At 35.2% G+C, this 16,423-nt stretch overlaps 1 protein-coding gene across 4 annotated transcripts in view; it reads right to left on the bottom strand.

Annotated features, from left to right (window-relative positions):
• Positions 1-16,423, bottom strand: part of SCLT1 (sodium channel and clathrin linker 1) — a 256,137-nt gene that overhangs the window by 115,362 nt on the left and 124,352 nt on the right. For all 4 annotated transcript variants that reach the window (XR_007137479.1, XM_047798622.1, XM_047798620.1 and 1 more), the window contains exons 7-9: positions 14,452-14,574; positions 12,736-12,801; positions 7,986-8,056 (exon numbers count right to left, since the gene is read on the bottom strand). Coding sequence is in view for 3 of the 4 variants with exons in the window: in XM_047798622.1 (XP_047654578.1) it covers positions 7,986-8,056; positions 12,736-12,801; positions 14,452-14,574 (260 nt within the window). In the remaining variant the exon portion in view is untranslated. The remainder of the gene's footprint in view (positions 1-7,985; positions 8,057-12,735; positions 12,802-14,451; positions 14,575-16,423) is intronic.

Raw genomic sequence — 16,423 nt, 5'->3', positions numbered from 1 at the left:
AGAACCTCTAGATCCATCCATGTTGCTGCAAATGTATTTCTTTTTTTAATGGTTGAATAATATTGCATTGTGTACATGTGCCATATCTTCTTAATCCATTCATCTGTCAACAAACATTTAGGTTTCACGTCTCGGCTGTGAATAGTGCTGCAAAGAACTTTCTTTCTGAATGAAAGTTTCGTCTAGATATATGCCAAGGAGTGGGATTGCTGGACCATATGGTAGTTCTATATTTATTTTCTGAGATGCCTCCATAATGTTTCCATAGTAGTTGTACTAGTTTATATTCCCACCAATAGTGTAGGAGAGTTCCCTTTTCTCCACACCCCCTCCACCAATTGTTATTTGTAGACTTATTAATGACAGCCATTCTGACCGGTGTGAGGTGGTATCCCATTGTAGTTTAGATTTGCATTTCTCTAATAATTAGTAATGTTGAGCATTTTTTCATGCGCCTGTTGCCTATTCATATATCTTCTTTGGAGAAATGTCTATTTAGATCTTCTGCCCATTTCTCAATCAGGTTGTTTGGATTTTTTGCTGTTGACTTGTATGAGTTGTTTGTATATTTTAGAGATTAAGCCATTGTAAGTTGCATCATTTGAACTATTTTCTCTCATTCTGTAGGTTGTGTTTTTGTTTTTCATTTTTTTTATGGTTTGCTTTGTTGTGCAAAAGCTTGTCAGTTTGATTAGGTCCCACCAGTTTACTTTTCCTTTTATTTCTATTGCCTTGGATGACTGACCTAAGAGAACATTTGTATGGTTGATGTCAGAGAATGTTTTGCCTCTGTTGGCCTTCTAGGAGTTTTATGGTGTCTTGTCTTATGCTTAAGTCTTTAGGCCATTTTGAGTTTATTTTTGTGCAAGGTGTAAGGGTGTGTTCTAGTTTCAATGATTTACATGCATCTGTCCAGTTTTTCCAGCACCACTTGCTGAAGAGACTGTCTTTTTTTCCATTTGATATTCTTGCCTCCTTTGTCGAAGATTAGTTGACCATGGCTGGGTTTATCTCTGGGCTCTCTAATATGTTCCACTGGTCTGTATGTCTATTTTTGTACCAGTACTAGACTGTCTTGATTACTATATCTTTGTAATATTATCTGCAGTCTGGGAATGCTGTTATGTCTCCTGGTTTTTGTTTTTTTTTTTTTTCCCCTCAGGACTGCTTTGGGAATTCGAGTTTTCTTAATGGTTCCATATAAATTTTTGGATTGTTTTTTTCTAGTTTTGTGAAAAATGTCATGGGTAATTTGATAGGAATCTCATTGACTCTGTAGATTGCTTTGGATAGAATGGCCATTTTAATGATACTAAGTCTTTCCATCCAGGAGCATGAGATATCTTTCCATTTCTTTCCATTCTTCTTTAATTTCTTGATTAATGTTTTATAGTTCCCATCATGTAAGTCTTTCACCTCCTTGGTCAGGTTTATTCCTAGGTATTTAAATTTTGGGGGGGTGAGATTTTTAAAGGTATTATATTTTTATATTTCTTCTAATATTTCATTTTTAGTATCCAAAAACACAACTGATTCCTGAACATTAATCTTGTATCCTGCTACTTTGCTGAATTCATGGATCAGATCGAGTAGTCTTTGTGTGGAGTCCTTACGGTTTTCTATATAAAGTATCGTGTCATCTGCATAGAGTGACAATTTTACCTCTTCTCTTCCAAACTGGATACCTGTTATTTCTTTTGTTTGTCTGATTGCTGTGGCTAAGACTTCCAATACAATGTTGAATAGAAGTGTTCAGAGTGGTGGGCATCCTTGTCTTGTCCCAGATTTTAGGAGGATGGCTGTCATTTTTTGTCCATTGAGTACTATACTGTCTGTGGGTTCATCATAAATGGCTTTTACTATGTTTAGGTATGTCCCCTCTATCCCCACTTTGGTAAGAGTTTTTATCATAAATGGATGTTGGATATTTGTCAGATGCTGCATCTCTTGAGATGATCATGTGGTTTTTTACTTTTCTTTTGTTAATGTGATGTATGACATGGTTTGTGTATGTTGAACCATTCTTGTGAACTTGGGATGAAACACACTTAGTCGTGGTGGATGATCTTTTTTATGTGTTGTTGGATTCGGCCGGCTGAAACTTTGTTGAGAATTTTTGCATCTATATTCATCAAAGATTCTGGCCTATAATTTTCTTTTTTGATAGTATCTTTGTCTGGTTTTGGTATTAGAGTAATGGTAGCTTCATAGAATGTCTTTGGGAGTGTTCCTTCTTCATCCTTTTGGAGAAGTTTAAGAAGGATGGGTATAAATTCTTCTCTGTATGTTTGATAGAATTCACCTGTGAAGCCACCTGGTCCTGGACTTTTGTTTGTAGGAAGTGTTTTTATTACATATTCAATTTCATTTCTAGTGATCAGTCTGTTGAAATGATCTATTTCTTGATTCAGTTTTGGCAGGCTGTAGGTCTCTAGAAAGTTGTCCATTTCTTCTAGGTTGTCAGATTTGTTGGCATGTAACTGTTCATGGTATTGTTTTTTTTTTTTATTTCTGCAGTATCTGCTGAGATTTCCTTTTTCATCTTATTTATTTGGGTTATCTCTCTTCTTCTTGGTTAGTTTGGCCAGAGGTTTGCCAGTTTTGTTTACCCTTTCAACGAACCAGCTCTTTATTTTATTGATTTTTTTCTATTGATTTTTTGAATCTGTATTTTTATCGATTTCCTTTCTGATCCTTATGATTTTCTTCCTTCAACTGACTTTAGGTCTGGATTGTTCTTTTTTTTTTTTTGTCTTTTCCAGGGCTACACCCACAGCATATGGAGGTTCCCAGGCTAGGGGTCTAATCAGAGCTGTGGCTGCAGGCCTATGTCAGAGCCACAGCAATGCAAGATCCAAGCCATGTCTGTGACCTACACCTCTGCTCATGGCAATGCCAGATCCTTAACCCCCTGAGTGAGGACAGGGATTGAATCCACAACCCTGTGTTTCCTAGTCTGATTCGTTAACCACTGAGCCACTCCCTGTTCTTCTTTTTCTAATTCTTTTGGGTGGTAGGTTAGGATGCTGAGATTCTTCTTTTTTAAGGAAGGCCTGTATTATTATGAGCCTCCCTCTAAGAACTGCTTTCACAACATTCCACGGATTTTTCAATGGTTGTGTTTTCATTGTCATTTGTCTTGAGTATTTTTTAATTTCCTTCTTGATTTCCTTGTTGACCCATTGGCTTTTTACTTGCATGTTGTTTCATCTGCATGTAGTCAAGTTTTTTTTTTGTTTCATTTCTTTTTTTTTTTTTTTTTTTTTCATTTCTGTTCCTGTGGTTGAGTTCTAGTTTCATTCCATTGGGGTCAGAGAAGATGTATGAAATAATTTCTTCTTGACTTTGTTTCTATAGTCTTGACTTTGCACCAGTTTTGTGCCCCATAATGTGGTTAATCGTTGAGAATTTCCATGTGCACTTGAAAGGAATGTATATTCTGGGTTTTTTGGATGTAATGTCCTGAAAATATCAATTAAGTCTAACTGTTTTATTGTGTTATTTAGCATCTGTTGCCTTATTGATTTCCTTCTAGAGAAACTGTTCATTGATGTCAGTGGGGTGTTAAAACTCCTACTATTATTGTATTCCTATCAATTTCTGAGCCTATTTTCAATATGGCAGAGTGAAAAATCCCATTAAAATATAAGTCAGAGCATATTAATATGTTAAAACCCATTCCTGTTTCATCCACAATAAAAACCAAAGTCCTCACAATCGCTACAAGGCCCCATATCACCCCACCTCCCAGCTCTGTAACATTTCTGATGTATCTCCTACTACTCTCATTTCCTTGTTCCAGATATACTGGTATAAGAAACTGTAAAAATGCCCAAAAGTCTTCTCTCTATAGATCCCTATCTTTACAACATGATGTTGAAAATCTTTTCATCAAGAGGGGTATCTTTTTCCCTATCGTTTGAATTTGGGTTGACCAGCTGACTTGCTTTATTTACCATGAGTAATTACCAAATAAGATTCAAGGGAGGCTTGAAAAGTATTTGTACACTAAGATGTGCTCTCTTGTTATTCTGGGGAACACTGCCATGGCCAAGTGAAGACATAAGATCTGCCTTTTTGACTGGGTGAAGAGACTGCCAATTACCAGACAGGTTTACCGTTTATTTATTTATTTATTTTTGTCTTTTTAGGGCTGCACCCGTGGCACATGGAGGTTCCCAGGCCAGGGGTCCAATTGGAGCTATAGCCACAGGCCTATACCAGAGCAACAATGCCGCAGCAACATGGGATCCGAGCTGTGTCTGTGACCTACACCACAGCTCATGGCAACACTGGATCCTTAACCCACTGAGTGAGGCCAGGGATCAAGCCCATGTCATCATTATCCACTGAGCCAGGAACTCCAGGTTTACCATTTAGATTTCAGTTGGCTAGAGATAAGCAGGCAAGTTCTGTAGATATCAGCCATGCAGCTCCAGGACAGAAAACCTGCTCTACTGTCTCCCAAATCATAATCTAAATACATTAGTGTTTTGAGTCACTACATTTTACAATGGTTTATTACTCAGCAATAGATAAGAGGAATCTAGCTTCTTTGCTATTCCTTAAGCACATTTCCACCCCTGGTGAGTTCTTTACTCTGAACATTCTTTGCATTGTTCATGGTAACATCCCCATATTGCATGGATAATCTGTTCACATCCCTCAAGTTTTTGTTCCAATCTCAACCTCTCAGTGAATATTGTATTCACTGAATATTCTATTCTATTCAACATCTCTCTGAATATTTTATTAAAAATTGCAACCCCACCATTGCCCCTGCACTCCAGATCTCTCATCCTGATCTTGTTTTGTTTTTTCTGTAGCACTTATTGCCTCTTAACATACTGAAATATTGTGCTTGTTTACTGTATGCCTGCTCCTGATAGATGAAAATTCCCAAAGAAGGGAAGTCTTCAACTACTGCACACTGATATGCCCCATGTGTAGAGACTGGCACACAGTAAACTTGCTAAATATTTACTGAATAAGTAAATGGATTAACTGTTTTAGAGATGTCTTTTAGATCAACTTGTTAATCATATTAAGTTACATTTTCTATATCTATCAGTCACTTAAATATAAAATCTTTTTGTTGTTGTTGTTATTGTTTTTTTTTATGGCCACACCCACCAGTATACATAAATTCTTGGGCTAGGGATTGAATCTGAGATGCACCTTCAACCTATACTGCAGCTGTGGCAATACCAGATCCTTTAACCCACTGAGCCTGACTGGGGATTGAACCCTTGCCTCCACAGTGACCCAAGCCACAGCTGTCAGATTCTTAACCCATGTACCATGTCAGGAACTCTTAAAGAGTTAAAATCTACTATGACAATGGACATCTTATGCTATGCCTTATATTTCTATCAGTTTATGATTTAATATCTAGTATTTTTATCATAAACAATTTTAAAAGGAAGTTTAAAAGAAAGTGTAACAAAACATTCAACCAAGTTGGCCTTTCTTTTAAATGTCTTAAATTAGGTAAGTTTCACTTTAATTTCTTTAATGGTATTAAAATTTTGTTTAATAATAGTACACAATAATAATAACTAAGACTAAATTAGGGCTATTATATATTTACTTTTTTAATACTGTTCTAATTGTAATGTTCGATTAATAGGTAGCCTATAAAAGAACTATTATTCTATTAAAGATGAAAAATAAGTAACATTGGAAAGTGAATAAGAATTTAACTAATAAATACAGCACAACCATATAATAATATACTAAATAATATTATGGTCCATGATATTGATATGATGTTCATATTACCAATAAGTAAAAAAACAAGAGTTTTAGACAGAATGTATATCATCTCATTTTTAACAAAAATATTTAAATACATAAATCTAAGTTATAAACTTAAAGACTTAAATAATGGAACTATGTGATTTTCATCTTCTACTTAAGTTGTATAATAAAGAGTTTGGTCTTTGTCTAAGTTTCTAGGATGGAGCATGTAAACCCTTGGAATTTCCCAAGTACAGCAGTATATTTATTATTCATGGTAGGATCTTGGGACCATACCTGAGTTTATGCTAATGAAATACCTCAGAGTAGGTCCTTAGAAAGTTTCAGGATGGGATCAGGTCTATGTTGAGAAGATCAACCATGTAATTAGAAGGTTGAAGCTTTGAGCCTTGCACTATAGGGCCAACTCCTGACCCTCAAGGACTGGGAGAAGTCTGGAGATTAAGTTCAATCAAGTGATCAATGATACATTCAACCAGTCAAAACACTTAAAATTCAGAAGTTTACTTATATAGGGTTTTATTCTATGTTGCGGTCACTGCAAAAACATTTAATTTTAACATATATCGTTTATATTTAATAGAAATCATATGCACATAATAAACCCAAATAAAAACTCAAGACACTGAGGCTTAGGTGAGCTCCTTGGTTGGTGAAAATAAGACATGCCAGGAGGATAATACATACCCTGATTCCATGGGCAGAGGACATGGAAGCTCTGCTTTTGGGACCTTCCTAGATTTCATCCAGTATGTCTACTTGTTCTGGCTTGTTCTGATTTATCTCCTTTATAACAAAATTTCAATCATAAGTATGGTGCTTTTCTGAGTTCTCAGAGTCATTTTAAGATAACTATTGAGCCCGGGGGAGGGGATAGTTAGTGGCAACACCATATTTGTATTCAACTGGTCAGAGGTGTGAGTGGCCTGGGGACCCCTGAATTGGGGGCTGATGTTTGAGTTAAGTGTAGTCACACTGGGCACTGTGCTCTTAACCTGTGGAGTCTGTATTAATTTACTGCCAGAATTGTATTGCAATTTGACATACTTTCATACTGTCTAAAGTTTTTTTTTAAAATGGACTTATATTACTTTCATAATTTAACAAACTATTTTAATTTTGAAAAAGTAGGAATAAGATCTTGCAATTAAATAAATCATTACTATTTTAAACTGCAAAATCAAAAACATTGAAAGAAAAGAGAAATAAGAAGGACCACATAAGAGATCACAAGTAAAAATGGTAGGGGAAAAGAAGATAAATTGATTAAATTAAATTTAAAAGCTCATGAAATTAATAAAAATATAAAAAGTGATATATAAAATTTCATAAAGTAAGTTATTTCTTTAAAAAACCAATATATTATTTTGCAGGATACATGATGGTAGGAAAGCAAAATAAATAGCAAGGTTCATTTAACAAACTAATATTTTTGTAAAATATAAATTTACATTACAATTTAAAGGTATTTCGACATGACAGCATTACAGCACAAACCCTTATATGACTATATTTCTGAATTTTAAATATTATCGAGGAATAAAAAGTAAAAAAAGAATTTTTTTGGTCATTTAGAGCTTTTCCTGTGAAATGTATAAATGTAATGATTATTAAACAACTGTATACTTACAGTATTAAGTTGCCTGATTTTCTAAAACCCCTTATGGCTGCCTTCTCCTCCCTTTCCATCTCACTTTCCTCTCCTCCACTAGTGGTCCCTGGTATTACCTCTAAGTAAGCTATGTGCTTTGGAAGTCTTAGGGTCTGCTTACGGGAGAACCCAAAGAAAGGTGAGTATAGAAGAATTTTTTAAGAGAACTTATTTTCTTCCATAAGCACTGGTTTTCTCATCATGGAACATGCCCGTGCATATATATTAAAATATATTAAAGTTGTCTCCTGAGCAGTAATTCTTTTTTTTTTTTTCAGCTGTGCCTGTGGTATGTGGAAGTTCGTAGGTCAGGGGTTGAACCTGGGCCACAACAGTAACCTGAGCCTGCAGTGACAATGCCAGTTCCTTAACATTGTGTACCACCAGGGAACTCCCCTAATAGTTTTGATTTAGAACTCTTCTTGTCTCAAAAGGTGATATATACAAAAAACTACTAACAAAAACTTTAAACAGACAGAAAAAACACTCACTCAGGGAAAAAATTATGACATCATCACTTCCCTTGATGAAAATAATTATTAACAAAAATAATAAAAGTCATTTTTGAAAATACCTAAGTTGTTTTCGGAGTTGCTCAATCTCCACATTTTGTTCAGTTACAGCTCTCAGAAAATGTTGATTAGTCTGCCACAAGAAAAAAAAATTCAATATTAAAATATTTAAAATTATCTTAAAAGACTAATTAATTACAGGGTATATAAGCAGACAAAAATGAAATGAGTCATAATAGTGATTAGATTTTTTGATAGTAAATATAACCCTGGCCATTTTTTCCTGCCTTTATTACCTCAGTGGACACCCACTCCACTTCAGACTACCTGCATCCACATTTTTGTGCCTTCTGGTTTTTTTCCTGGTCTTTTGAGCCTCTTTTGTTCACCTAACAGAAGGTTACAGGTGGTACAAAATTCATGCCCCCAGCCTATGCTGAAAGAACCAAAAAAATGACTGAAGGAAATTGGTATGCAAAAACTCCAAACTCCTGTGCCCCATGGTGGAATAACTCTGAGCCTATTTCTAAATTGACTTCCAGAGTTCATTAGTGGGATTAAGTTTCAGTTAATTTGCTTGATTGTTAAAACCCTTTATTGGCTGCCTTCTCTTCACTTCCTGGTCTGGTTTCTTCAACTTTCCTACTGGTACTCTCTGGTATTATCTCTTAAATAAATGACAGTTTGGACTCTTCTCAGGGTCTGTTAAAGCTAAAGTAAGATATTACACAGTCTTCTAAGTCTAAAAAGAAATTTTCTATGGAAATTGATTATCTTCCATAAGTGCTAGTTTTACCATGGTGGCACAAATTCATCATCCTTATCTTTATATGCCATATAGGCAAAGTCATATAAAGTATAGTTACCTATTTTTAAACTCCTTCTTTAGTTCCCTGCACTTGGGATGGCCTCAGTCTTCCAGCATTCAGCCCTGCATACCCTGTGCGGTCTACTCACTCTGAGGCAAAATTGTTTCATTTCTGCATTTTGATAAAAACTTTACAGACACTTTTAAAAATGCACATTTCACTGTATTTAAATACTATATTTGAAGTTTACGTATTCCTAGCTACAACATGAGCCTGCTGAAGAGGACCAGCTTCACCCAGAACTCCAAGCATCTAATACACGATTTAGTACATGCTAAGTACTTACACTTTAATGAATGACTTAATTGAGAAATGAAAGAGACCCTGAGGACTGCATCTTCACTTAATGGGAAGTAGACTACTCCAGACTGGAATTTGGTATTTAATTTACAGACCACAATTTAAGAGATGAATTACAGCATGCAGAGAAAAAAGGATATAATAATGAGAGGTAGGTTAAGTTATACCACACCAGAAAAGTCAAAACAAAAACTGGGTGTAACACTGGGCATGGGTCATAAAAGATATACAGTTATATGCAAATTATTGGTGGTTTGAATTGAAAAAGAACTGAGTTTTTCTATGTTACTCAAAAGGTAAAATCATGTATCAGTGGGAGGAAATCTGGTAATAGAGATTTCAGCTTTCTAATAATTAGAGTTCAAAGGAACAGGCTCTTTGGGGGAAATGACCAGATCTCTTAACAAGGAATATTCAAAGCAGGGGCTGGAGACTCATCTAACCTGAAAAGCCTTTAATAGAAGGATGCCTACATCATTTGTGGAAATAGATGATCTTAAATATAGTTTCAAATTCTCCAATGAAGTTGTTTCAACAACTTCAGCCCAAACTGACTCACCTCTCTGAATCTTTATGATGTTTATAATGTACCATTAATGTTTTATTATATATAGCCTTGGAACTGGTATAATTAATGCTTGGTTTTTTACTATTTGGAACATCATAAAGGTAGATTATGTAGGGTACTTAGCATAAGTTTAAGTCAGAATTGTGAATTTTAAGAAGCTACTGTTGAGAAAAAACACATGTAACTTACTAACAAGGCTAGCAAGGGCTCAAAAGCTGCATATGAATATGGCTTTTTTCTGTATATATGATCACAAAGAAAATTATATACTATATCAAAACCACAGAATTTGGAAATTCATAAAGGTCCAGGGTGTTATCCCTTTCGATCATCTGTTTTAGCACCTTATGCACAGATTATTTTATATGTCATTAATGTTTTTACCAACTAGACAGGGGCTTTGTGGATAGATGCACATTTCTCTTGCCCAACTAGAGAACTTATGACAGTGGAAAGAACTAGTACACAACTGACAAATATTTTTGAGTTACTTTATAGAGATAAGTAAATCTCAAGAAAACTATGATTTCCAGTAAAGACAATCCCCAGGAAATATAAACTTTTAATACATCTATAGTAATAATAAACAAATATAAACTTGTATTTTTATGTACCATTCAGGTCAGGGCATTTTACCTTCTGTATATTACTATAGCACATTGGTTATATTTTATTTATTGTATACTCATCAATTTATTGTACATCTATAGGAACCTATTCCTTTAATGAGCTTATTAATGTAAGATTTTTTAATTCAGAAAATTTTTTAATGGAAATTATTTTATTTTGACTCAAACTTCCTCCTACGACCATGCTCTGAATGCTCTTTGAAACTTAGAAAATCTTTAACAGCACTTCACTAGCTCCCTTTACACTTAGTAGTGTCTTGTTTAATAACCTTAATGTTTGATACATTAAGAAAAATTCCAAAGTCTTAAAATTTCTCTTGGCCATGTTCTTTTATTTTAACGAACAGGACAGTCTTTTCACTGTTCTTTAGAACACAATGCTTTATCCAGCTTGTCATTCCTTAATCACTTTTATTGTATCCAGAGGTTATTAATCTTAGTTTTGGCCTGAAACTATGTCTACCTTACAAATTTTTAAAGTATGTCCTATAAATATTCAAATGTTCTTTCCTACGACTTTTATCAGAATGATTTGGGATTGTAAAATATGTGCTCTGTGATATAAAATACTAAAGGATTATATACCCGGCACAATTCTAGAAAAAAAAATTTTGGGGGGGTCTTTTTTAGGGCTGCACCCATGGCATGTGGAGGTTCTCAGGCTAGGGGTCAAATTGGAGCTACAGCTGCTGGCCTACGCCACAGTCATCAGCCTACACCACAGCCACTGCAAGGTAGGATTCAAGCCATGTCTGTGACCTACACCACAGCTCACGGTAACACTGGAACCTTAACCCACTGAGCAAGGCCAGGGATTGAACCCACGCCCTCATGGATACTAGTTGGGTTCCTTGACCACTGAGCCATGATGGGAACTCTCAATTCTAGGAAATACTGAAAGAAGGAATAAACAGTTATGAACTATTAATGTCATGTAGAAATAGGCTTTTTCTCTTTCTTTCTTTCTTTTTTTTTTGTCTTTTTGCCTTTTCTAGGGCTGCTTCTGAGGCATATGGAGGTTCCCAGGCTAGGGGTCGAATCGGAACTGTAGATGCCGGCCTACACCAGAGATACAGCAACGCAAGATCCGAGCCGCGTCTGCGACCTACACCACAGCTCAAGGCAACACCCGATCCTTAACCCACGGAGCAAGGCCAGGGATGGAACCCGCAACCTCATTGTTCCTAGTCAGATTCATTAACCACTGCGCCACGACAGGAACTCTGAAATAGGCTTTCTTATATCAGTCGCCATTTATTCTGGAGTACTTTAATATTATTTTAAAACCCCAATAAGTATATTATTAAAAATTATAAGTGACTAGGAGTTCTGAATATTACAAAAGTAGTATTAAATAGAGAAAAATTTATCTAATAATTTCTTATCTAGTATTAAATGAGAACACAAAATTTTTAAAGTAGAATAAAATTGGATAAACTTACTTCTATGGGCACAACTCCACTTTTAAACAAAGACATTTTCATTAGGTATTAACAAGAATTAGCAGAGTAACTAAGCAAAGTAAAGAAAGGAAAAAGAGGAATTACCTGGGATGTCATAATCCTATTACTCAACGAGGTAAAATAAAATTCCAGGAAGGAAAAGAGAAAAAGAAAAGGAAGAAGGGGAAAAAAAAGGTAAAGAACAGATTTGGGAAGGCTAATGATATTTCTTTTGGGAAAAAATTAAAGAGAAATTTATGTACAGCAATTAGGTGACTGATGGTCAATCAACTAATAAATGGTTCTTAATGTCTTACTGTTTCAAAGGATTTGGGTTACCCATTTGTCTAACAGTTCCACTATTCTGATTGTATTCCTAATTGTGCTCTAGAGGAAATACTACGAATAAAGCATGAGTCTTCTCCTTGAGGAGCTCACAGTATAGAATATTCTCAGGAAATTTTACCAAGGACCCTAAGAGAGTTTTCAGGTTAGGTTACTTTTCAGATAGATGATAGCTTTTTTTTTTTTTTTTTTTTGGCCTTTTTATCTTTTAGGGCTGCACCGGCAGCATTTGGAGGCTCCCAGGCTAGGGGTCTAATTGGAGCTCTAGCTGCTAGCCTATCCCAGAGCCACAGCAACACAGGATCTGAGCTGTGTCTGTGACCTACACCACAGCTCAAGGCAATGCCAGATCCTTAACCCACTGAGTGAGGCCAGGGATTGAACCTGCATCCTCATGGATTCTAGTCAGGTTTGTTAACCACTGAGCCACGATGGGAACTCCAGATGCTAGCTTTTGATCTCTGGAAACTACCATGAACCTCATGTTATACTACTGAATGTGAAAGAAAGAGACAAAAAGAAAAGAGCACTGCCTACCTTTTTTTAATTTGAAGTTTTTTTTTCTTATTGATCTGACTTAGCAAAAATAAATATTATTACCATTACAGTGATGACTTCTAGTTTATATAAAAGTACACTAAATGGATATTTTCACTTACCATTTCCATGTTCTCATTAGTAACATGAAGTTGCTTGGTCAGGTGTTGAAAATTGGTCAGCTGATCCTACAGGAAGAAGATGGGAGGGTACATAAACAGCATTTTGTTTGTAACCCATATTTAAAATTAAACTAAGATCAAAACTAAAATCATTATGGCTAAGTTAATGATATCTGTTGTATTTCTTCTAACAATTATTGTGTGAATTAACAGTTGGAGAAATGAAAAGAGAAATTTTTTTAATGATTACAAAATAAAATAAGGCAGCAATGTAGAAACTAATGTAGCTATTTATGTTTTATGTGAAACAATTATTTCTAGAAATCAATGCATTAGTAGGTAGATATGCTAGAGACACCTTATCCAATAATGGCAAGCCACATTCAAACCTATTCGAAACCTACAAAATACAAACCACAAAACAGGAGTTGTAGTGCCTTTCCCCCTTCTTTAAAATTCTCATGGCTTGTATGCCCCACATGCTCTAAATATTTCAATTATCTGTTATGATCAGATTAAACACCATATGTGCAGGTGACAATAAGTTGAGAGGAGCTGTTAATATTTTGAGTAACATAATTCAAGACTGATGGATAATTAAGGAAATAACAACACAGTATTATTTTTAAAGTTTTACACAAAAACAAAACAAAACAATCCCAAAACACCAACCTTAACTGCATAGCTATAGTATAAGAATGATCTTAGGTGGAAACCCCTCCACCAGCAACCTAATGGCTTAGTTGACTGACCTACGTGAAGAACACACTTATATTAGAAATGGTTTCTAGATCTCAGAGGTGAAAGTGCCATGGCTCAGTTATTTCCAAACCAGGGAATGTATGGAAAAACCATTTTGTAAACTGTGAAACACTGTTAAGTATTATTATGATCTCTTTAGGTGGAAATTCCCAGTTATAATGATAATAACGGGAACAGTCATAAATTGGAATTTGAAAAATCTATACATGAAAGTTGAAAAGAGGCATGATAACCAACATATTTAAACAGCTGCCTTCTCAAAATCCAGAGGCAAGGGAACAGAATTGGAATTACCCCATAATTTTCAATACCAAGCAGAAAAGAATCAATGGAAAGCTAAGGGAGGCAGATTTTCCAATGGTCTTGTGAGACAGTGAGTTCTTGTCAACAGACATAAAAAGCAAAAAGCTAGATACCCACTTTAAAAGAAGATAAAATGATTCTTGCTTTGAATAGAAAGAAATCCTTAATAACCATCAAAATCCCTTTCTATTGTAAAATCCTATTTGATTAATTTATGTTAGACAAACTTTACATCTATTTTAGTAAAAGATCACATTCAAGATTGTTAACATTTTCATTTTATATAGCATTGTTACCATATCTGAGCAGCCTTCTTCACTTTCCATGATCTAATGAATAGTTTTTGTCATTTTCAAACAGGTAGAAAAATCACAATATAAAAGCTTTGGAGGCCCATTTACACATAATAATCTTATAGCTGCTTCTTAGCACTAAATACAGCTTTTGATGCTAATTACACTATAAAACCTAATGTACACTAGGCACTGCTATGATTATCTTATGTGTTCAAAAAATTTCTAAGCATCAAAGATCTATTTATTGCTAACATAAATAACAAGGTAGAGACTGGGACATTCTTCTGCAAAACTGAGTTTCTACAGTATGCAACTTCTCATTAGTATAAAGGAAAATCATTAAATATAAGATTACCTTTTGTTTCTGACTTTCAACTACATGAATTTGAGCCTCAGTCATATGTTCCTGGTAAAGTTTCTGTAGTCTATCCAACTCCTGAGAAACAGTCTGCCAGAGTTCCACAGCCTGAGTTTTTTCCTATGAAATAAAAACATTTGACAACTCATTCAAATATTAGCAGGTTATTGCATTGTACAAATGAATCATATTCTTTTACAGAACATAAACAAAACTTGTATAAGATGCTATGGTTGTAATATTCTTGATATGTAAGTTGCATTAATAATTATTTAGAGAATAAACTTAAAGATTAAAATTGTTTAGTTTGAAATTTTCTTTTAATTCTGATTTAACAGTTAAAATTAAAATGCTTCAATCAGAGATAGAGATTTAAACCGCTGTCCATGATCCTAAAAAGTGTAAGCTATAGAAATTACTGAAGAAAACTCTCCCTGCTAAAGTACAAGAGGTTTTTATTCTGACTGCCAAAGTAGAAAATTTTTTTTGGTAGAAAATTAGGAAAATGCAGAAAAACATAGAAGAAAATAAAATTACCTGATATTTCTTACCACCTGATAATAAATATTGCTGACATCTGTGATACAGTAATTTTTATAAATGTTGGAAGTATTCTTATTTATAAATGTGATTTGGGGGGAGAATTTTGTATTTTTTTTCTTTTATTTTTTTTTATTTTTATTTTTATTTTTTTGTCTTTTTGCTATTTCTTGGGCCGCTCCCACGGCATATGGAGGTTCCCAGGCTAGGGGTCCAATCGGAGCTGTAGCCACCGGCCTACGCCAGAGCCACAGCAACGCGGGATCCGAGCCGCGTCTGCAACCTACACCACAGCTCACGGCAACGCCGGATCGTTAACCCACTGAGCAAGGGCAGGGACCGAACCCGCAACCTCATGGTTCCTAGTCGGATTCGTTAACCACTGCGCCACGACGGGAACTCCCTTTTTTTCTTTTAAAAAAATAGGAATCATATAGAGTTCTATTTGTATTGCAGTATTTTCACCTGGCCTTTTATAATGAGAATTTTCTCAAGTCATTAAATATTCTTTCAGTATAGCAATTCTCAAAGAGTGGTATGAGGACCCTTGAAGATAAAATTATGTCCACAATAATATGAAGATACTACTTGCCCTTTTCACTCTTATTCTCACATAAAGTGTACAGCGGATTTTTCCAAAATTTATATAATATACTTTGTGCTGTTGTCACAGCTCTGATGGCTACCAAAATGAACCCTTATGCTCCATTTCTAAAAAGTCTTAGTTTTAATTAGTAATATGATAAATATCACACAAAAATAAAAAGCTCTCTGGAGTTCTCAATAATTTTTTAGCATACTGAAGAAGGGTCCTGAAACCAAAAAGGTTGAGATACTATAAACTAGCATATGGAAAGCATTATTCTCGTGTGTGTGTTTTAAGAGCTGAACTTGCGGCACATGGAGGCTCCCAGGCTAGTGGTCAAATCAGAGCTGTAGCTGCTGGCCTACACCACAGTCACAGCAATGCTAGAGCCAAGCTGCATGGGTGTACACCACAGCTCACAGCAACGCTGGATACTTAACCCACTGAGCAAGGCCAGGGATTGAACCTGAGTCCTCATGAACAACAGTCACTTCCATTGAGCCACCCAGACACTCCACATTATTCTCTTTTTAGACAAGTGGAAACTGAGGTTCAGGCCATTTCCTTGGAGTCCCTTAGCAAGTTGTTGACAGAGTCAAGAAGAAACTTTCATCTCTTTGTCTTTAAAGCCCAAGATTTTAAATCTCAGGTTAGAGCTAATCCTCTCTCAGTTTTAGTAAGTAGTTGAGAAGGTGTAGTGAAAAGATAGTCATTTTAGGAACATAATGAGTATACATTTCAAATAAATTCATGTTTTTAAGTTTTAAGGAAACTATTACTGTGGTATATAACATGCATTCGGAAACACACAAATCATGAATTTGGACAATGAGCGCACCCATG

This window comes from Phacochoerus africanus, chromosome 10 (genome assembly GCF_016906955.1).
Source record: "Phacochoerus africanus isolate WHEZ1 chromosome 10, ROS_Pafr_v1, whole genome shotgun sequence".
Classification (NCBI taxonomy): Eukaryota; Metazoa; Chordata; class Mammalia; order Artiodactyla; family Suidae; genus Phacochoerus; species Phacochoerus africanus.
This window is presented reverse-complemented; position numbering and strand designations above follow the sequence as displayed.